The sequence below is a fragment of the Anarrhichthys ocellatus genome, unplaced genomic scaffold (genome assembly GCF_004355925.1).
Source record: "Anarrhichthys ocellatus isolate YVR2014 unplaced genomic scaffold, GSC_Weel_1.0 scaffold14, whole genome shotgun sequence".
In the NCBI taxonomy this organism is placed as follows: domain Eukaryota; kingdom Metazoa; phylum Chordata; class Actinopteri; order Perciformes; family Anarhichadidae; genus Anarrhichthys; species Anarrhichthys ocellatus.
The window spans coordinates 6324687-6348446 of NW_022280044.1; the positions used below are offsets into that span (position 1 = coordinate 6324687).

At 42.1% G+C, this 23760-nt stretch overlaps 2 protein-coding genes across 3 annotated transcripts in view; both read left to right on the forward strand.

The window, feature by feature from the left end:
• LOC116387020 (ubiquitin-conjugating enzyme E2 E2-like) overlaps positions 1-18350 on the forward strand; it is a 50976-nt gene extending 32626 nt beyond the window's left edge. Inside the window, exons 4-6 of the mRNA XM_031853711.1 lie at positions 7199-7331; positions 12383-12530; positions 17584-18350. Of these exons, the coding sequence (XP_031709571.1) occupies positions 7199-7331; positions 12383-12530; positions 17584-17681 (379 nt within the window). The 3' untranslated portion in view covers positions 17682-18350. The remainder of the gene's footprint in view (positions 1-7198; positions 7332-12382; positions 12531-17583) is intronic.
• Positions 18351-23097: 4747 nt separating this feature from the next.
• Positions 23098-23760, forward strand: part of LOC116387058 (ubiquitin-conjugating enzyme E2E 1) — an 11947-nt gene continuing 11284 nt past the window's right edge. Inside the window, exon 1 of one of the 2 annotated variants that reach the window (XM_031853809.1) lies at positions 23098-23173. The gene's annotated coding sequence lies outside the window, so the exon portion shown is untranslated. The other variant, XM_031853810.1, reaches the window with a different exon arrangement.

A 23760-nucleotide genomic window follows, 5' to 3' on the forward strand; every position in this document is an offset into this window, starting at 1 on the left:
AACACTCTGACAAGAGACAATAATGCATCTAAAGTCTTAAAGATCAGATTATAGATATAATGGACCTTTGGGAGAGATGGTTTCAAATCGAATGTGTTTTTGAAGCCATTGAAGGCCCTTCGAGTGTGTAGTGGGAATGTTTTTGAGTCAGTGTAGTACTCTATCATTCATTGTCAGGTTTTAATCCAGTTAGTTTGTAATCTAGAAAGGGTGGGGGGATTAGCCTCCCAGGCTGGAAAGTAAGTAGATGGTAATGCTGCCAGTCGGCTTTCATCCTCTGCTGTCCTGTCCTCTTTGGTCCTGTCTTTTATTGCAGCAAACAGGAGATGAGGCCGACAACGTCCTGCTGGCTTGTCTTTTTGAATCTCATCGTACATTAATATCTAGCCATCTTTATGAGTCACCTCTGCCCTTCATGTCAAAGGGTGCTATGCGATCACAATCTAATCAGTCCCCTGTTAGAGGGTAAAACTGTCTGCATGCCAGGGGATGCTGAGTGAGGGCAAGGACCTCATTTAATCTCACTGCTATTATTGAGTAAAATTTCCTGTTTTACTGAGCAGCAAATTATATATTATATTTTTCCCGTAAATATATATATATATATATATATATGTAAATATTCTTATATTTTTACAGTTGAAACCATTTTTGTATTTGGATTGTTTAAATTTTAACCTAATTAAAGGTAATCCTGATTTGTTTTTACCAACAAACATTTGGACTGGGATAAATACCTGTGTTGGGTGATTTCAGGGTTCAAATTGAATTGAATTGAATGATTTGTTAACATAGTCAGACACATCCACTTAGAGTAATATACACTGCTTTTCAAACAACCGACTCAAGTCACTTATGAACAATACCTAAATGACTACATTCTCTGCTTCCTGTTAGTGGTTCTGAGTTTCTCCTGACCGGCTTTCTGTATATGAGCCATGTTTCATATTTGCCTGTTTGTGATAGATTTGTGTGGTGTAGCTTCTCTCTACTACACTCCCTGGTGTGTCGCTGACATTTGCACAGTGCCCTTGAGCGTAGAAACATAGCCGAGGTGTTTCAACAATATTAACAGTATGCTGGTCGATGTTGAGGTGTTAAAGGCATCAAAGACACTGTAAGCAGACACACTGAGAACTCTGTTAGATTTATTTCACACTTAAAGGACAAAGGTTATTTGGAAGATCAGGTTTAGACATAATAGAAATTTAGGAAAATAATTAAGTTCTATAACTAATGTGTTTGTTACTACCGCTTAAGAGTTTTTTTTATCATGCATATTTAAAATGTTTACAGCATCAAAAAGTGCCTACGTACTGAGCAAGTATTTTGTGACTGTACGTTTTCAATCTTCACTACTTTCACATTTGCTTCTCACCGTCCACGACCAGCTAGAGTGATGACAAAGTAATTGTAAGAAAAAAGGTTTTGCAGATGTATTTGTGTGCAGCCATCCCTAAATCCCCTTCAACCCCCGAGCTTTTAAACTGTTAGTGTATGTGACTTGACAGAGATGGACAGTCAGGGCTCCTCTTTGTCACTCACCCTCATTAGCTGAATTGATTAGCTAATGCAATCATTGAAACACCTACTGAGGGAAATGATAAATGATGCCACTTTGAGCACAGAGGTCACAGACTGGTGCTCTCAGCTGAAACCACATTGGTTCTTATCAAGGGTTTGTAGGCTTTGTGGAGCTGCTTTTGCTGCTTTTATTTTAGCTGATTTCATGCCAACATTTTTAAGAAATCAGTCATTTTTGTACATAATATTCCTGCATGACTTTTGGAAATCCTTTCCTGCAGTATCGGTATGACTCTTGTGTACAAAGTCCAATAAAGATCATATTTATGGCACACAGTTTATTATCTTGTGCACACAAGATATGGATCTTGTGCACATAAGATAATAACTTGTGTGCATACCTTATAGTATATTTATGGTGCTCAGTAGTTGGAGGTCTTTGAAGGATGCAACCGATTTTCGGAAGAAATTGGCCAATAACTGGTGTTTTTTGTTACTACCTTCAAGCTGACAGAATTCAAGCCACAGTAAATGTAAGTTATTGTTTTTAATTTGAAGTCTTTTGATTTTTAAAAACATTTCCATAATCCGTAAATACCTTTTATTATGTCGCAAAAAAAACCAAACTTGGGCCCAAACAGAGATGGTAACTGGATTTTGTACTTTGCCTTCTGTGACTCAAATATCATCGTCAATACAAACATTTGAATTGGTCATGGTTTACCATGTTTATCTTTGTATAGCGTGTTAGCATGCTAACATTTGCACTAAACACAAAGTACAGCTGAGGCTGATAGAAACGTCATTAGTTTTGCTGGTATTTGGTTATAAAGCAAAGTATTGGACAGGGTGAAATGTTCACCTGTTGGTGGCGCTGCAGGAAAAGTCATCGCCGAAGTTATTCGAAATTAACCACTTACCAAGACTTTTTAAGCAAATCCAATCACATCAATCTGATGGTGGCGCTAGACACGTCAGAGAGTTACTCAAGTCTTTAGGATACGTTCTCTCTGGGAATCACGAAGGTTTTTACTCAACCTAATACCAATCCGTATTGTAGTGTGGATCAAAGTGTTGGACTTCTGACCGGCATTGCATCTTTGGATTCATGCTGCTTGTCTGGCGAAAAAAACATTGCAAGGATTTTGTGTTTGCCCAAAATTAGATATGTGTAAGGATGAAAACGCCCATGAAACAGTAGTTAGATCGATGGAAACCAAGGACGATGCTGTCTCTTCAGAATTGGTTGATTCCGTCTCCCCAATGCCAACCAGTGTAGAATTGATTAGTTGTACATAAAGATGGCAGCCATTCAAACTTGATTGTGTCCATCTTATAACAGGTGGACATGATTGATTGATACATATCTGATTTCTGTTCTTTGGTGCAAACTACCATCATTAAACTGACCCTTTCATATCCTCAATAACCAACCATTTGCCAAAGTGCTCAATCGCAGACTAGAGATTAGGATTAGGAGAAAGCGCTGTGTGTCCTAGGAGAGATCTTTGAAGACAGCGAGCGATCAATGCCCTTTGGGGGGGGGGACGATGAACGCATGAATACATTTGCTCATCAGTTTGCCTTCTAGCTCCTGTGTGTGTTTGAGCACTCTGTTTGAACTGCAAACGGTCTTGTTTGTGCTGCCCCCCCTCCCGCTGCGAGCATCACTGAGTGGTTTTGCGGCAGTGGAATGCGGCTCCACTGGTCTGGACATGACAGAGATTTTAACAGTGTTTATCGTTGTGGCTTCACAGAGCTGGAGTCTGTCCCAGATGTCTGTCTCTCTCACTTTCTCTCGATCTCTTTTGTGCGGCAGCGATTGTATTCAACTGTCGATGTAATTCAGGAAATTCATAAAACAACAGGCTTCTTCATTTTTTAGAAAAAACACTTAGTCAGTGAAAAATGTAACATCTCCTTCATGAATCCTCACAATGTACAAACTGTTATTGTGTTGCTGATGTTGACCATTCCTCATGCTGGGTTGAAATTCATAACACAGCAGCGGAGTTGATCTGTGAGATCATGTTTAGGTAAATGATTTTTACACCTGATGTCATTTTTAAAGATGGATTGATCTTCACCAAAGGATGAAAGGCACAAATCTGACAAAAGATTGTACTGGTGGCTCCTCGCAATTTCAACAGAGCAACATTTTGATCTAACGGAGGTCATCACGAGGCATTGTCAAGACACCATTGCAGAACGAGCTATAGACGCAAACATGTTCGTCACCCAGATGAGGTGGGATGTGCATGATTGAGGGTGTGACTCAATCAGAGTTGAGCTGGACAACACTGTCTGGTACTAGTGCAAAGGGGACAAAGCATGCCTCCGTAGAAAGGGCAAAAACATCAACAGAAATAATGTAGAGGCGCATATTAAATCCAGCAGGTTATAGCATACATCGATTTATACAAAATACTTTTTATGCTTCATGTTCTCACTTTAAAGTTGGGTAGTTTCAAGGAAACTGCATGTCAATTATTTATAGAAAGTACGGATTCGTCCCGCATGAGCTTTTGTGTTGCCACTGAGTTAACAATCTGGAATCAGCAGCGGCCTTGACGTTACAGATGGTTACCATTTCAAATCCCCAAACATTTCATCAAATCCCCAAACTGGTGGGGAAAACTGTGTGTGAAGAAAAGCGCTCTGTGCTCCCTTAACAACCGCCGTGGAGGTGCCCTTGAGTGGGGCACTGAGCCCCCCAGCTGCCGCCGCTGCAGTACAAGGCTGTGATTGTGTACGTCTGAATGTGTGTGAATGTGCAGCAGGGAGCTGCTGTGAAAAGAGCACAGAGCTCACTCGACTCTTCCTCGCTAAATAAAGGTTTAAAATGGTAATCTGACATCTCTGTAGTAATAAGCGTCTTAATATTCTGCTGTTTCTCTGTAATGTCCAAACAAGTTGTTACATTGCGGTTCGCATCTCAGCCACAACTGACAAACACCCACTCGGTTCAAACATTAGTCACATTCAGCATATCTGTGCTGAAAAAAGACCGCAGAGTGGCTCTGAGTTTTTTTCTCCGCTGGCCCTGCATGGCCGAGGATACGCCAGTGAAAGTGCCTGTATTTTATGTTGTGTTTGTGTGTGCGTGTTTGTGTGTGTGCGTGTTTGTGCCCTGCCTGAGTAAAAATAGTTTTCAGCAAGAACTACAAAAGCGGTGGAAGGGAGGAACGGTAAAAGATAGTCTGAGGTGGTGGGGTTGTGTGATCCGAGGAGTGTTGCATGGCACAGCAGTCAATAGTGAGAGTAAGATAATATTGGATTTCAAATATAAGCTCTATGTTTCAGCAGCCGTAAGCAGTCACTGCGGAGACTCCTGTTGTTTCTACCCAACGATAACATAACATCTTCCTTCCAACTACCGTTTTAATTTTGACAAAGAAGATGTTAGGACATCCAACTATCTCAGCTGCAGGTGTTTTTCCAAGACTTCAGCAATGTGAGAGTGCAAAACCGTGGTAAACCCCCGTTTGCATAGCATCCTTTCCATAATAACACTGCTTAAGGAGCAACGGAAGTCAGTCGGCGGTTGGCGGGTTACTGCAATTTTGCAACAAGGAAAACTACGATCGCTCATCAATCCAATCTGACTCCTAACTGTTGGCATGATGAATGTGTGGGATGGGGTAGGAGCACAGCATGCTTCTGGCTATTTCGGAAATGTTCATCGATTTTTCTTTGTTTTTGTTTTTGCAAAACAACCTCCTTCGGTAAAAATAAAGAATCGCTTCAGAAGGTACAATCTACATTTTTCAGTTGATGTGCTCAGTTCCAGGCTGTATAAAGAATCCACCAAATCGAGGGAGCTAAAGGACACAGAAACAGCCTTGTCTCAATCACTCCTCCAGCGGGCTGCGCTCGGCGCTCCAGGGTCGTTATTAATGGCTTATAGGGTGGAAATTGACACCGTGGGAAATAGCGGGATCCATCATTGTTATTTAGCCTTCATTATGAGCCGCACTGTTTTCCCCCCAGCTCGAGTTTTGGTATAACTGAAGCAGCTTCTTAAAGATAACTCCCATAGCAATTGAACATAAAGACAAGCCGAGTTGCAAGTTGGTAAGAGAGCACGCCCTGAGGTGAAGTTTGGAGGTCTGTCTCCTCCATCATTCTGACACGCCAAGGGAGGTGGTAAAAAATATAGATCCTTCTCTCCTGCATCGCAAATCTGTCCTCCCATCAGCGCAGACTGTACCAGGCTGCAGGAACATTAAAAAAGGAGGGTGGTGCTGGCAACGCTCTAAACATTTCCAGATGCTGCCGACTGAACTGTCTGTGGGAACGCAAGTGGAGAGAAAAATCAGTGGTTGGCTAAACTTTAAGAGGCCTAAACGTCTCCCTTGCAATAGGATTTGACTAATGGCAGGTTTTTCAAGACCGACACTGGTAGTTTGTGGATTACCAACAGTTGCTGTAATGTGCTGATATTCATTGAAATGAACCAGGCCTGTGTAACAAACCTAACTTGGTGGTTTGTTGCATAAGGTAACATGAGGCATAATAGAGGAAATCATAAAAGCAATAATCACTGTAATAAAAGCTGTTCCATGTTATCCTTGTCTGTGTAATAAAAGCCTTTAAAAGAGCAGTTAAACCATTTAAAATCATCTTAACTCTCCACTTAAACTATTTATAATAATACTACTAATAATACTCTTTATCCATGTAGCGCTTTTCAAGAACAAAAGCTTAGTTTATCCAAGATATGGGGCACAGAAGACGGTTTAAAAAATGTCTCTACATGCTTCAAAGTTGTGGGTCGAAGTTTGGTGTGTTTTAAAAATGGATGTGCTTGTTTGAAGTATTCAAAATTAGTGCCAAAGTAAATAGAGAGAATAGATCAAAAGATCAATATAGGCGCCACATTGTGGTTTCACCAAATGTGGCAGCGCTGCTCTACAATCATTGGCATTTAGAGAAGCTACTTGACACAGAAACATAGATTTCTCTTTCGACATGACATCGGTGTCACGTCAGGCCACGGCTGTCCTGCCGAGCGGAGCGATTTATCGGCCCTCTTGTCGGCCCCAGAGAACGGCCGCTCTCCGGACTATTTTTATCCATCCGGGAGAACGTGTCGCCATCCTTTTCCCCGGCCCGCTCCCATAATTCCTCTCTGTGTCCAGACACACGTTGACAAGAAATAGGACTGCGGTGGCCCCGGTGCTTTACAACAGGCTGCTGTTTCACATAAACAACTCCACTCACACTCTCATCTTACATTTATCTGCCTCACACATGCTCCCTCTCTCTCTCTCTTTCTCTCTCTCTCTCTCTCTTTCTGTGTGTGTGTGTGTGTGTGTGTGTGTGTGTGTGTGTGTGTGTGTGTGTTGGTTGTTGGTGTGTGTTTCACGCTTGCCGGCACATCCCAGACGGATCAGTCCTCCACATGACATTGATCATACTCGTCATTTCTCCCGGCTCGCAGCCTTTGTTACATATACGCCGTAGTATTGTTGCGTAATCTTCCAATGGATAAGAACTTTAAACGGCAGCTTTGTGCGGCTGATTTAACAGCTGATAATCACACACTTTATTTATTCACTGCCGTGCTGCTGAGGCGAAAATTGAGTTACGCGGTTAGAGTGTCTTTTTTTCCTCTCTAAACCTCTGCTGGGAGATTAAATTTCTCCTTTTTATTTTATTTGTTTTATTCTAGTGCCGGTCCCAAAGGAGACAACATCTACGAGTGGAGGTCGACCATCCTGGGCCCTCCAGGCTCCGTGTACGAGGGGGGAGTGTTTTTCCTGGACATCGCCTTCACACCAGACTACCCCTTCAAACCACCCAAGGTGAGTGGTGCCCTGCAGCTATGACCCCCCCACCGTGCTTCTCCACCTAGAGCTTTGAACAATGTCGTCCAGTTGTTCAGCAACAATGGCTTGTTTAAGGCTCGTTCACCCACAGCGTGTTGACAAAATAACGTGACAGCAACATGGAGAACTGGAGCTGGTCTGAAGACAAATGACAGTATAATGGTGAAGGATCAGGCAGGTGTTATTGCATATCTTTCTCATTGTCAAATAACCCTGTCGTGTTTCCGACTGGTTCTTACCGAAATGGAGTGAATTTCATTAACGGAAACTATGACGAAAAATACAATTTGACAACCTTTTGGCTTCCCTCCAGTGAGGCTCTGGGTGGGTGGGTGTGTGTGTGTGTGTGTGTGTGTGTGTGTGTGTGTGTGTTTTGCTGATGCAAGTGTGTGTCAGTATTTACACGAGTCTGGCTGACAGCGGTTGCCACCTCCCTCGGTTTTGAGTCGTGCTTCTGTTTTTGCCCAGGGTTTTTGGTTTTTGACTCTAGAAATACTCGCTACTATTTAGAGAAACATGATAAAAAAAATAAACAGAAAAGAGTAAACATGAAAGTATTTTTGGATACCTGCCATGTTTATCCTGTTTTAATATGGACAATTCAGTATGGAGAATAACTTGTCTTGCTATATGCTCTATATATATATATATATATATATATAAAAAAGGTTTTGTTTAGAGAAGCCTTTTTATACAATATATTAAATATTAGAGGTTGTGGAAAGCGAGTAAGTTGACCTTAAATTAAGAATTATTTTTGTCATAGAAAAAACAACCTTGAGCTGTGTATAAAACCTTAAAAATCCCCGACATATTCCACAGTGTTGCTTTAAAAAGAAAGACACTGTCGACTTGTGTGAATGGCTCCCCGGTGCGTTCTCAATAACTAGTTGGCGTGTGTCTCCCATTCAGCCTATTGTGCTGCATCCACTGTGATAATTTAGATTAATGGGGATGCTGGATGTGAGTCACTTCTCCCTCATCCTCTCACATATTCAACCACTAAAGGGAGGCAAATGTGTTCATGATGACACTGACACATTTAGGAAGTTGGGTTTATTTTGTGAAATAGAAAAACAACAATTGAAACGCTTCAATGATAAACGAGTACTGGTGTTCAGGCGTCTTGTAAATTACATCCAGCCCTGATTACCACAATGCCGAGCAGAGACTTGGGAGCTCCAATTGCACAGAGAAAAACAAGTGACCTAACCGTCTCCACCTGTAGACTGAATACAATTGACTTATGGTTTGATTCGCTATTTCCTGTTGACAAAAAAAAGAACGTTTATTTTTTTTATTTACAACAAATCAAACTTATTGTAAATTGTATTACAGCTTTGGGTATTTGGTTTGCAGTCTGGTGCAACGCTGTTCTCCTCATTCCCTCCTGACCAGATAAAACTGCCTCCTTCCTGGCAGTCTGCGCTGAGGGTGGAAACAGAGCCTCGTCTAAACTCTTGGCATCCTGCTGCCATGTTTTTCCAGTCTGGCTGCGAGCTGTGCCATCCAGCAGCTCACCGGCTCACAGCCGCCAATCCGACAGCTGCAGCTGCTCACTACACTGGCTCACTCACTAATGTTAGGATGATAAGGCCAGTTAAGGCGGACACTGATACTCTTAGATAGAGGTTGAAGGTGGCAAAGGGATCGCTTCAGTCTGCTGTATTTTGTTCCGCTGCAGGACCCGTTCAGCAGAAACACCCAGCGACGGGCTGAGCGATTAGACTCCTATAACTAACATTATTCCCCTCTATCAACTCTAATTTCCTCACGGCTTTGAACTAAATTCCGGTGCACGCTTTATCTTCCTCTGCATGATGTCATTCTCATTTTCAAACTGTCTAACGTGCCGTGAAGAGCCATAAAGTAAAGCTTGGACTTGCCGATGATCAGCCATTCAATACATTCCCTCCTCTAAACCGAACCTTCGTGATGACTGCTTTCTCATGAAACTGCCAATCAGTTGAATTGCTTTCCATTCCGCTTGCCCAACATGACTATTTTTACTATTGCGTGCAGACATTGTAAATGAACAGACCTGAGGTAAAGATAGACGAACATGCTTTATCATAGCTACGCCACATGTGTAGGGAACTTTTACGGCCGGCAAAACCATAAGAAATGCTCCAGTATTTACTTTTAATGCGATATGATGACATGCACTGTGCGATGACACACATTTGTAAACTGTCAGAGATTATTTGATACCGTTTATAGCAAGGTAGCTTTCCTTTTAACATCTCTGGTTGTGTTAGACTACTGTGAGCAATTCTACAAATCAGCAGAATTAGTGACAATGGCAATATTCAATTTACAGGATTCATGCGTCCATGTGATGAAGTACCTTGATTTCCTGATTTTTCTGGTACTTAATTCACAGAATTAGCTTAAAGACGGGCATCCACGCGCCTCCCTTAGTTCAGATTGTTCACTTAAAACAAAATATATTGGAAACTTATTCCCCATGGCGTTTGCTTTGGGTATTTATATAGAGGTATGAAGTGTTTCATTTACTCTAGAATGTGATCATCAGAATGAGCGCTGCTGTGATACAAAATGAGGATGCAGAGGTTGTGTTTAGAGGCTGAGGGATGAATCCGTAACACAGAGGGGGAAGAAGGATTAGATCCGCTGCTTTTGTTACGCGGAGGCAGCATCATAATCTATTAGCATCAGCCGTGATGGGATTACAGGCTGTTAATGAGACCTCACAGGCTGGAAAAAGGATCTTTTTCACGGCTGCTGGGCGGCCAGCTTCAGTGTGCCACCGCTAAACCCGTCTCAGCGGAGGTGTATGAACAGAAGAGGGGGCGACTCGGGCCTCAAACCCGCCCTCAACCAGTCACCGTCAACCCCCTCGTCCGTCTCCCGTCTGCCTTTTCTCGCCACATCTCCGGAAAAATCCTTTCATGTGATGAAAAATCCTTTCATGTGATGAAAAGCGGCCCGTTTATTGCTCCGTCCGTCCGTCTGTCCATCGCGAGTCAGTAACGCCGGCGTGGAATGTGAGGAAGAGATGGCTGCATTCGCATGTGAGGGTTGTTTGTTTCTCACGAGGAGATGTGAAGGGAGGAATCGAGCGTTGCTGAGAGGATGAAAGAGGGAGCAAAGAGGGGGAGGAAAGGGCTGCGGTTGCAGAGCAAGCAGAGAGGGGGGATGGAGCAGCGAGCACGCCTCGGCTGCCTGCTCTGGTCGGCAACCTCCATTTAAGGAAGCGGAGAGGTCAAAGGTCACTCCTTAATGATGTTGTGCTCCTTGTGCTGATGTCTGCAGGACTGGCTTCACTTCGCTGTCGACTAAAGCGGATCCACAGGGACTGTGTCGGTATCACACTCACACACGCGTATCTCAGTCGATCTTCCAATGAAGTGACCTGAGCATTTACTGTGGAGCTGAGATCAGGCAGATGTGTATTAATGCATTAGTATATTGGCAGACATCCATTATAGGCTTGTTTGGACTTTGGAAATCAATCAGAATGTGTTTTACAGCTTTGACTGTTAAAATTGTTTCTGTGCAGGCAGCCTGTGTGTTTGCAAGGTTGCGTTTTGAAACTATGAATTGATTAGTCGATAGACAGAAAATCACTCAACGGGATAATTTGGGTGATTTGAAGTGGGGTTGTATGTGGTAGTTTTCCATAGTGAGTGTATTTCCTACAGTAGATGGCGGTCAGCACACTACTAGTTGAAGCAGCGGTATTTTAGGCACCTTAAGAAATCTATATCTGTTTAAGTGTACGCTATATTTAAACTATTTTCACAGCTTTATCTTGCCTTATCTCTGGTTCTTGTCATTTATGAAGGAAAACTGACAAGTAGCTGTTGTCATCTTCCCAAATATGCAGATTTTTGTTGTTGTATATCATTGTTGTTAAATGTCATTATTTAGTGTTGGTCGGAGAAAACTTGGGCTCTGGAAAATTACGATTCATACAGTTAGTGGCCTAACAATTACTTAATTTAGTGGTGAAAGTTCTTAATTGATAATAAAAATGATAATTTGGTGCAGCCCTAAAGAAATGTTGTTCTAAGTACAAAGCATACCAACTACGTATATATAGTAAGTTGGTAAATCATTGCTTGGAAATGGTGTTGTCGACTGGTTTTGATCAAATTAGATTGCACTCTGTTTGTATCTGTATGTGTTATTTCAATAATGAAAATGTTTAGAAATGTTGATTTTCATCTTATCTTTCAAGATCTGGAAAATACTCTGTGATAGACAATCATGACTCTCACAATGTTACCTAATATTGGCCGAATTTTGCAATATGCAATCAGTATTTTTATATGAACAATGGATCCACAGAGAATCATCACAAACTCTACTGGTCCCCTCAGCTCCAGGGAGCCATTTAGTGTGTTTCAGCTCATTGTTTTGCTCTCACAGCCCTCGACTTTGATGTCTGATTCAGTCTCCACCTGGTCTCCAGCAGCAGGCAGCTGTTTTCAGGGAAAAGAGCTTTGATAAACCCAGACAACGTTATCAACTCGCTGATGAACAGAGTGGAGCATTTAGCAGCTTAAGAGACAGATATTCCCCTCAGGACTTGGTGGAGACCAAAACAGAGCTGAGAGTAAAAGGTGTAGAGTTGTGTGGTTGTTTTGCAGGAGCCTGTCGTTGTTGTTTACATGTAGTCAAATGTAGGTAAGCACTGGTGGTGGTGGTGCGTAATCGCACTGCGATTGAGCGCAGCGCTTCTCAAAGCAGAGGCTGCAGATTTATTTATTTATTTAACATCTGGCCTGATTCCTTTCGATGGCTTCAGGGATTTAGTGAACTGAAGAAGAAGCTTTTCATACATATCACATATATAATATGCATTTATACTGTAGAATCTACAGTGTAGATAAATGCAGACAGAGATTTTTGAAGCCGATTGAAACACATTTACATTAGTCTATAAAAAACTCTCAATAGGCCGCAAAAAAAATGGTATGCATGCAACTTGAAACCACGATTATTCGTGGTTTTCTTTTAGAAACCAATGTTGCTCTAACCCTCTGACTGTCCGTGTCCAGGTGACGTTCCGTACGAGGATCTACCACTGCAACATCAACAGTCAGGGGGTGATCTGTCTGGACATCCTGAAGGACAACTGGAGTCCCGCCCTCACCATCTCCAAGGTCCTCCTGTCCATCTGCTCCCTGCTCACTGACTGCAACCCAGGTGAGAGCTGCAACACACACACACACACACACACACACACTTCTCCTTGTCATATCGCCCTCTACGTTTATCAGTGGCAGGTTGAGTGACATGTCCATTCTGTGTGGATAATGTACATGGAAACGTGTCACTTTGAGGCTTGAGTCGTACTCTTTGTAGCACAGCAGCAGAGACGACAGACAGGAAGGTTGCAGTGATGGAAACACGGCTGGTTTGTGTAACATTGCTGTCTTCATCTATCTGTTAAAGCTTCTGAGATTTCAAATGAGGGTCTCCATTAAGTAAATGTTCTGTAATGGCTTTATTCAAATTAATAATTATAAATGAATTACAGTGATTATAAGAAGGTGTATTACCTAAATCTATGTGCATGGACCTTGTGCTTCTGGAGCCTTTAATGTGATGACCATGATGTTTTTGGAGATAAACGTATATAAATAGAGTTGTTTTCACAGCAATGTAAAATAGGGATTAAAAAGGGAATTATGGTCTGTTTAACATCCTAAAACTAAACAGATTTGGAGGAAATGTAAGTTATTTAATCGTCAGTGTTTAATTATGAACACACACAATGAATTTTAATTTTCCATCAAGGAAAAGTGGCAAAACTGTTTGTTTATGCTGTCAATTATAGTTCTTATTGAAAAGAAAATTGGAATCGCCAGGTTGAATTGGAAATCATAATTGTCCAAGAAAATTGCAATCGGTGCAACTCTAGTGCTGAACCCTTGTTAAGAAAGTGACAGAAGTATTTGTGTGATGAGTAAAAGAAAAAAGAGACAGCTTGAGTAAGAAGTTTAAATCCTGATCTGCTTGCTTCGGGAATCACTGCACAAAGTGGTCATGATTGACGCTTTGTCTGTAATTTGAACATAACCTGGCCTGATTCTTCCAAAGGAAATAGGGTTTCAGATGCTATTAGCACTTTGTTGGAAGCAAACTGAGGCCCTTTTGAAAGCAAAGTACGGCCACTGTGGGCATGAAACTAAATATTTTTGCCTTTTCATAGCATTCATACATTCATCCTCTTACGATCCTCTGACAATGTTGTCTCACAAACAGTAAGCCTCACAAACAGTAAGCCTTGGTATTCATACGTCAACAGTTTTAAAGCTAATTCGATCCATTACGGTCCAGTTTACCAGCGGAGCTTTTATTTCATGGACCAGTTAAACCAGTCCTTTCCCAGTAATACGACTCCTCAGTTGCCAATCCTATTAATGTCTGTTGGTATGACGGGTTAAGTTGAACAAGCAGAGGTGGTAAAAGCAGCTCTTGTAAAAATAAATCTGTCCAATATCACAGCAATGAGGTTCAGAGTGAAAGAACGGGGAGAAATGTGCCAGAGCAAAAAGGTAGGGGGGAAAAAGGGGAGTGACGGGGGCAGAAGAAAGACAGGTTATTTCACATGTGAATAGTGGGGAATGAGATGGCAACAGGCAAGAAAGAGCGAGCGGGGGAGGAGGAGGGGGGGGGGGACTGATAGTGCTGATTGTGAAGACCTCTGATGATAGCTTGTGTCCTCTCTGCGGGGATTGCTCTTTGATAACGTAGCCGTGTAGATTCTCCCTCCGTGGGCGAAAATGAGAATAGCTTTTCCTCTCCTCCTCCACCACGTTTTTCAGATGTTGGCGAGATGAAATGAGCCGATTCCTTTTAAAGTATGATACAAAAGAGGCTTGATCGACGCCCTGTCGTACCCGCCAAAAAAACCTGTCACCCCTCCTCCCTGTTACCCACGCACTTTCTATCGCTCTTTCTGCCTCTTGCCTCATCAAATCAGTCCAATCGCTGCATTTCTCACCACTTGCTTAAGTTTTTTAAAACCCAGCCTCAAGTGCTGAAAGTGGGCCCTGGATCTGAAATAGCCTAAAAATATATTTCCTTCCCTCTCCACCGCCTTCCGTCTGAAGATTTTCTTTCCCGTGCAGGCGGAGATCATTGGCATGGAGCTCATTAAAGCGGGGGAAGAGGATGGAATGACAGTTAATCAACCCTCCCAGGGGCTGCCGTCATGCCACATTTAACCCTGTATTAGGTCCCACAAGCAGATCTCTACCTGGGGCAATCCTCTTGGCATATGGGGGCTGAGCCACATGCCATGTCAAAGTGTATCTAGGGCTCATATCTAGCCCAGGGCCTCTGTCCAATGCCATCCCTTTCCCTACCTGTCTTTTCCTGTCGCAACCTCTGTGGAGCGTCCAAAAAGTAACCTCAGATTTTTCTTTTTTAACAAAGCCAGAGGGATTTCTGCAGCTGCTGTCTGGGCTGGATCGTATATCAGGCTGATATGTGCTGATATTATTCGGCTAGTCCTTTAAAATGAAGGTATCCGCTTTTTCCCCTCAGTAGCTTCAGGGGTGTCGGTTTGTCAAACCTGTAATAACACATGCCTAACCCTGAAGGCTTTGCTCTCTGGATTGATATCAGAATATGCTCCTGTGTGCCTTCTGTTCACCACCAAGTGGCTGTTCCAAAGAAGGCGTAAATTACCACAAAAATAATCCTGAACATCTCACAGGGCGTAATCTGGTGTTATGATTGCGTTGCTGGTTCCAACAGTCCAATAGTTGCCTCATCATCTTCTGGACCGTACAAAACTGTGATTACCCTGAAGCCACCTGGAAGCCTACAAACCTAAAAAAACGAATAAGTATAGTGTGTCATCCAACTGGTTGTTCACAGGCAGAGCCTCCTCCTGGCTGCATTCCACTGCATTTCTTTCTTTTGTTTGTCTTTGTGAACTTGACACAATGAATTGTATAAATAATAAAATAAAAAATGCTCACTGTCAGTCTCTCCTCGCAGGCATTCATGGTGTTGCACTTGGTAGTGCACATGAAAAGCGATGCAAAACAAGAGATGTTGTCTGAATCGTAAAGTTGGCTGCAGTGCAGGTTGATTCCATATTTGCAAAAAGGGGGTTTCAGATACATTTTGGATGATTTGACAAGCATTTAGTTTGAAGCCTACTGAGGCCTTGGGCTCCTACTTCCATGTTTGGAAGTCATTAATTCAACTTTTTGCGTGGTCAAGTTGTCAAAGCATCTTTTTCTATGAATGTTTTTGTAGTGCACGTGTGATTTGTGTTGCCACAGCAGACTATGTGGGTCGAAGTGGTTGTCAAAGTCACTGTACATATTTGAGAAATGGGAAGCCATTGATCGTGGATCGTCATCCATCAGTTTTTCCTCCATTTGTTTAAAGTGTTTCTACGTTTTGTCCATTTCACCAGGGAATCAAAACAAGCGCGATTGGTTGTCTTTAGGTTATAACTAGCATATCTTTTGGATGGTGTTGCGTCTCCAGATTTAGACGGCAGAGAAATGCTCGAAATAAATTTGCTTGCACGAAGTGTCGTCCACAAAAATATTTGATAGTTGCGCCGAATGCCTGGAGATACACAGTCTCTCCTCAAAGACATTCACAGTGTTGAACTCATTAGGTACTGAACAATGGAAGGGGTTGTGTGAAGAATGAAAAAGAGAGCTCGAGGAGGGTTCAGACCCGACGTGGGGAGGCCTGCTTGGCTTGGTTGCGGCCGCTGCTTCACCCAGAATGCCGCTCTTCGGGAGCCCTAAACTAAAAAAAAAAGGCCGAAAAGGATAGAATAACATAATGCAGTCATTGACGTGATGATTCGCGACACTAAATCATTCACAAGCTTTCACCGACCAGCAGTCCCAACGGGATTTCTGTCTTTGGCTCAAGTTGTCACTTAAGAAGTCCGATGCTTCCCGCTTCGAGCTACAACGCCATGATATGTGGGGGATCCATTCATCCAGAAATATGGGAATAAGCCTGTAAACCCCCCCCCCCCCATCATTGAAACCCGAGCAGGGATTAGTGCTGAGGGGTGTTTGTGCTGCTTGCTCAGCCAAGCTCATCACACTGCTCTGTCAGCAGGCTGAGCCCTGCAGGAGACGGTCTGAAGCCAAGCAGAGTGTATGTGAGGCTCGAGGAATTTGTTTTCTCCTCTCTGTCCCCTCACTGAGAAATTGACCGGCGGCACGACGAATTGAGCAGCGGCACTATCAATAGGGAGAACCGGCAGGGAATTCATAAGGGTGGCTGTTGACTGACCGGACGTGTGCGGTGTATGAACAGACAGGACAGCTGCTGCTGGAGCCCACCATGATCACCTCTGATTTACAGCGGCATGCATATTTTACCGGTGCTGTCGATAAAAGTGTTGACCGCGCGCTGTACGGCATACGATACAAACTTCCCTTCCGACCACAGGGACGATAGAGCTGCATTTGTTTGACTTATGTCTCTTCTGTGGTTTTCGCTGGATGTTGTAAAAATCCCCATGAACGCCGATGAGCCGAGGTGGTCGATTTTCAGGTTCCTGCACCATTTTAGACTTCGATACTCTGCGTTAAGTATCTCCAAAACTATGGCCTGGATTTCCAGTAAACTTCCTGTAGATATTCTTAGTCCCCAGTGGATAAATTCTAATGTTTTTGACGAACCTCCTGACCTTTCTTCTAGGGCCACCATCAGAATTTCTTCTTCTCTAGAAGAAATGTTGAAATCTGACAGGGAAATTGCCATGACATTTTCTGACCACACTGGGGCTCCCAAGGAAATGAAGTTACAATATAAGTACTGTAGCATCCATTTAGCAGCTAAACAGTCTGGGGTTGGTGGAGGCCAAAGACGGAGGTAAAGGAGATTGGAAAGTGGATTTATATTCATCAGGTGGCCACAAACACAAATCCAATGAAATGTCAATGTTGCTCTGTATATGCTGGGTGTGTAAATAAGCAATTGTTTGCTAACATAATCACCAACAACATCTTTATGAGGTGATAATATGTCAATTTTCTGTTTACAGCTTGTTGCACTGCACTCAACAAACCTGTTATTGTTGATTTAACAGACAAAGCAAACAACCACTTGAAACAAAAGTCGCTTCAGTACCGGTAATTAACAATTAAATGCTAGTTAAGACAAGCGCAGCAAATTAAGCTAACTCTCAGGTGAATAATCAATGAATGCGTTGTTTGTTGTACTGAGTCTCACTGAGTTCCTTCCTCCTGTGTTACAGCCGACCCTCTGGTTGGAAGCATCGCCACACAGTACCTGACCAACAGAGCTGAGCACGACAGGATAGCCAAACAGTGGACCAAACGCTACGCCACATAGACCAGCAGCAGCCCTCCAGGATCCCTCACCCTACTCAACACACACACACACACACACACACACACACACACACACAAACACCTCCCCTCCTCCGAAATCTATGGAAGCACACCCGCTCCTGTCATCCACCCTACCCCCCCTACCCCCCAAACCCAGAGAAATGAACTGTTATTTGTTCCATGCTGACTTGAAAAGCTTCTTTTTTATACAAAGAGTCTATTGGGATTGTATTTTCCAATACACTGAATGTTGATATGGTCATGAAAAGCTTTAATACTGTTATTGTTCTTGTCGTCGTTGTTCTTATTGTTATTGCATTGTTTATAACATTGTCGCCCACCCTCGTCATCTTCTTATCTAAAAGCGTGCGTGTACTATTCCCGTTTCATGTGATGGTTCCATGTAAAATGATCATACTGAGTGAGTGCATTTAGTTTGTTTTCTTCCAGTGGTTTTACAGCTAATGGTCAATATTAGTGCATGGCATCAGGATATGTGTTCAAGCAGTGGACATGTAGTCATGTAGTGTATTATTTCTGTCCCGGCAGAGTTCTGGCATGGAGTGAGCCCATCATCATGTATGACGATAGTGGTAGTTTGCTGTACATTTAATGCCTTGTGAGAATACATACTCATTGAATACTCAATTAAACACTGGCTGTAATGTGACAGGCCCCGTCTCAGTCTCTTGTTTTAATACGACGTATATCTGCCTGTGATTACAGGGTGTATACATGCAGGCTTATCTCTAGTCACAGGCAACAAATAATCTCAAGAAGTTATCTCAAGACACCTTTTTTATTGAGCAGGTCTAGACCGTACTCGATATTGCAGAGTACTATCGTACTAGAAGGCCACTCAAAACGTGCCCCAAATGTAATTGGTTCTTCCTTAGTTTCATGCTACACTCTTCTTAAGTTTCATGAAGATCGGGCCAGTAGTTTTCCCGTAATCCTGCTGACAAACAGACACGCAAACCAAACCCAAGCCACCTTGGTGGAGGTACAGTAACTAACACTGATTTTAAAACTTTGGAAATTCATCACAGTGGTAATCACTTAACCCTCCGTTAACCAACCAGGTTACCGGTGGATTTATACGTTTCAAATTTACAAAGTAATCTACCAGGAATGTCTGCTTGTATGTATGTGATTGGCAAACACATTGCCAGATGACACTGCATTGCAAAAGTTGGGTCGGGTTAAATCAAGCAACCATGGGATTTGATGACACTTTTCCAAACCGTGGAATTATAACCTCCGGGTCCGTCACGTGATGCCATTTCAAACGACCCAGAAATGCTTTTTTTTCCCATTGACTTACATTGGAAAATAGACGCCTGCAACTCACCGGATATTTTTTAAGATAATTCAACTTTCCACTACGAACACTTGAATAGCCCTTAATTAAATCATTAAGTCCCAAAGCCAGAGTTATTCTTTGTGCTTCCGTTGATGTGAATGAGCCTGACACCAAGCAGTTAAAGGAAACGCTACTGTGATTTTATCACTCTGCATTCGATCCATTTTGGTGTTAAGACATTTCCTACATCATCGCACTGCCCGGACCAGCCTGCAGACACAAAAGCAAGATGGCTCCGTCTGCTCCTGATGCTTTAAAGTAAAAATGCTGGTCCTCTCAGCATGACGCAAAAGGTATCTCAATCTGTTCTACCAGGCAAATGTTATCTCCTCTGAAGTGCTGCGTTTTGATGCTCCTGTGCTCACTGGAGACACTTTCTCCAACATGTGTGAAAAAAAAAGATTTAATTTTATTAAGGGTACACAGGGTCTCTTGGTATTTTCTCATCCACAAGTTGTTCTTATCTGCAGGATCACCAGACATATACTTTGATTTTCTTTCCCCTTCATTCTCGATGAGTCATCACCGTGTGCCGATACACATGCCACATTCAAAGTCCCTTGAGGTCGCACATTTTGCCCTTTCCGACGCACGGCTGAGCGCTAACTGATGCTGGAACCATCGGTTGTCTGAACAAATGAAATGTCAAGTCAGCGTATATCTAACCTACATTTCAAACCAAAGTCTAGACGTGCACAAAAAATGATGTGTTTCTTGGTAGAATATGGATTGATAAGCCAAGAGCTGAAATACTGAAAATCACTTAAGTGACCCCCCCACCACCCTTAACGCAGCGCTGACATTATGTCCACAACTGTGGACAAAGAGGCCGGCTTTAATGTGTTGCAGGTTTTCCACAAAAGCTCCGTGGAAGGTAAAGCAGCACCTGGACTGTTAGCTGAGGACATGAACGCCTGAATGTGAACTCCGACAGTGAAATAGAGAGACGGTGCTCCTTTTATTTCACAACCAATGTGAAGCTGTCAGTCAATCCTCTCTCGGCTCCTCTTACACTGTCAAGTATCACTCAGTGGATTTTAGGCGTTATTTGGGACGTTATTAACTTTCTACATGAGTCCCGGAAGTCCCGAGAGACGGATTTGTATCTTGTTCACAAAAAAGATGTGTATCTTATGAGCTCAAAACGATAATTATCTTGCACAAACAAGATGTCAGGTAATATCTGGTGTGCACACATTTGAACAAATGATGATCTTGCATACACAAGATGATATCTTATAATATCATATAATATCTTGTTCACACAGTGGTTGTGCTGCACAAACAAGATGTCAGATAATTTATTTTGTGTATAACTTCACACAAGCGATCATCTTGTCACACTTGTGGAAACAAGTTATCATCTTATACTAACAAGATATTAAATACATCGAGAGCACACAAGTTCATACAAAAGATTTTTCTCCCGGAAACAAGATATTAGATACTAAGTTGTGTGCAATCAAAAGGTATATCATTTTACGTGTGACTCACCCATCAATTTTCTATTTTAATCAGTGATTCCTACATTTCCCAGAATGCCCTTTGACAGTCCAATGAGGAGAATGAACATGGTGCAAGAACTTTTTGGGCAAACTGGTAGGTGAATAGTGTGTGTGTGTGTGTGTGTGTGTGTGTGTGTGTGTGAGTGATTGATTGCAGGCTTATCGTGTGTTGAAAACAAAGTACACCACTGTACAAACTTACACTTGTTGACGGTCCTATTCACTGTGTCCGCCTTGTTCTGAGCAGGAGACAGAGCGTTGCTGTGGTTTTTCGCCTCTCTGACTTGCAAAACCAGCAAAGTGGAGCAACAGTGGCAGAGTTAATTATGGTTGACGCGTCAGGAGGGGGAGGGGGAGTCCTCGTCTTCCTCCCTCCCTCCTTCCTTCACACACTGCGGGAGGAAACGTCTGACAGAGAAGGACAAGTCACTGATGCATGTTTAATAGTGTCACAATTGCATCGAGAGGTACGAAATCAATAGGAGTGAAAAGGCCAAAGTTGATCTGTGAATAAAAATGCACCTGGTCTGCATGACGATGTACGTGTATTATGCAGGTTTAATGTGTTGGAGTTTGCAGTTATAGACATGCTGTCATCACTGCTGCCCAAATGACAAATGGGTTATGATGTCAAACCACGTAGTTTGACCTAAACAGCACGTGGCTGACAACTCTTTTTTTTTCACTCTCTAATGTTTTTTTTACATTTAGTTTTGCATAAACTTTCATGTCACATAATTATACAGTAATGACAATACACACTGTACTCGGGATCTTACAAATGAGGCCATTACATTCTGACCAGACACAGAAAAGAGAGTCTCCTTTTTTTTTTATTATGTGGGATTTTCAGATTTTATTCTTTCAACTGTTTCCATTATATTTGTTGTAAGTTCAATTTTTCCAACATAAAGGTCTAAATGCTGTTTCAAAGATAAGATAAAGACGATGGCCCCATGGCCCTCAAGGGGCCCTTATGATGCGGTGTTTGTCATAATGTGATAAACTGCTAATTCGAGTTGACACTGTATGCCACACAAATAACACATGGAAATTACAGGTATATAAATATGTGCTTAAGCAATCTACAATTAAATAATTACTAACAACAGAATGCACAGATTGGAAGAATTTCTGGGTCAATCCGGGTCCAAAGCTCATTTCTGCCCTTTAGGGGATCAATCCAGCACGGGACAACAGTGAATTTAGTTTTTCATGTTGTTGTCTTTTTGAGTAGTAAATATAAATTGAAACGCATGAAAAGTTCATCAGAAACGTCTCTCTGGGGAAGCTGAACTCAAACCCAAGAGAGGACATGCTATGAAAAGTGCCACTCTATAACTGTGTACGACTCTCATGGCGACCACTTTGTCTAATGTTTATTTAATGCACAACCCATTTCACATGTCAGGCCACTTTATCAGGCCGTATAACGGCCTTTTAAAACTGTCACTCAACTCTGGGTCGCCCTGTTTTAGTGTTGCGTAGTAACTCCTGCTAATGGCTAAGAGTAGCAAGATTTTATTACTTCCCAGCAATGAGTTGGCTTATAAATTGCACAAAGATAATGACAAGATTATGCAGTGTTTTTAGTGTTGCCTCATCACAGGCTGAACAACGTACAGAAATGATTCACCATCCCAATGGATTTTACAAAGGCCTTCGTATTTACTTTGAGCAAAATGGAGAATATTTTAATTAATATATAAATAAATTCAGCATTCTCAAGAAAAGTCCTGGTAATTTATTTGGTTTTCAAATAATGGGTTTGAACAAAGTTCCTGCCATGTTTCCGTTAAATAGCCTATAATTTAGCCCTTTTGTTTAATTACCTGTGACACATGCAGCCTGTCTCTCTTTGTCATCACTCTGTGTAAAGAATATAAAATTATGAATCTAGATTACAATGTCAGGACGTCTGTCTCCTGCTGGACCAACACTTCCGGCGAGAAGAGGCACGCGTCCAGCGATAGCATCAAGTTCACGTCAATCCCGGAATGTAGGTGATTGAAACCCTGCAGAATAAAAGCCCCAAACCTCAAATGACTTTGACAACAATATATTTATTTAGCAACATGGGTTATTGTATTGGACACGGTGATCATTTTAGACGGAATAAAAGTATACACTTTAGATTCATGATTTTATTTTTTTGAATATTTTTAATTCTACATTTTCAAATAATATTTTAACACACAGTATAGATAATGATAATACAAATATTTAATAAAAATATCGACCATATGAGTAAAGGATGAAAAATAATTGGATAATGATTACATTTAATTTAAAAGGTCAAGGCTGAACCTACAGCTTGATTGTGGAATGTCTAAAAAGTATTTAACACGTTTTGTTAGTGATTCTTATTAATATTGGTTATTATAAATGCTCAGTTTGTTTACGGTTACATGCTTTTCTTGTACTTACTTTTCTGCTTCATCAATAAAAATTATCTTATCTTTATACTATAGTATTGTCGCCTCCGTTTCTCTGTGCTTTTATTTTTAAAACAATGACCGGAAGTTTAACTTCTCTCCATTACAGGTGATTTGACACTGGTGCGTCCAGGCTGGCGGAGGCACACACACACACACACACACAGGCTGTGCACACACACAAAGAAAGGTACCAAATACTTATTATTTGTATTACAGCGCACAATATCGTGGCAGTTAATGGTAACGCGTGTCTTTTTCAGAGGACGTTGGTGGGACTACAAACGTGTCCGTGTTATACCGTCGAAGGAGAATTTAGGAGTCGTTCCATCCTGTGACTGGCTGCTCTGAGATCAGCTGCATGTCGACGGATATAGCTTTAAAGGGAGAAAGAGCCTTTAAGTGAGCGAGCGTGGTGTATTCTGTTTGGAACGGCGTAATTTGGGGGTTTAACGCGTCGGAAACGCGCCGACTTTCTCTCGGTGAAAGTTGCATTCGCCTGGACATTGTTGAAGGTGTGAAGTGTTTTTTTTTGGGGGGGGGGGGGTGCATGCCAACTGCGACATCGCGCCCCCGTTGATGCATTTCTGCTTTTCCATCCCGACCACTTCGAGGGCAGAGAGGTCTCGTGGTCGTGTATCGCTCTGTGCGGTTTGTCCAGACAGACGAAGGCCTTTAGCCGAACTATTTCACCAAATGATTTTCCTTTGTCGCAGCCCGAAAAGGCTACTATATATATATATATATATATATATATATATATATATATATATATAT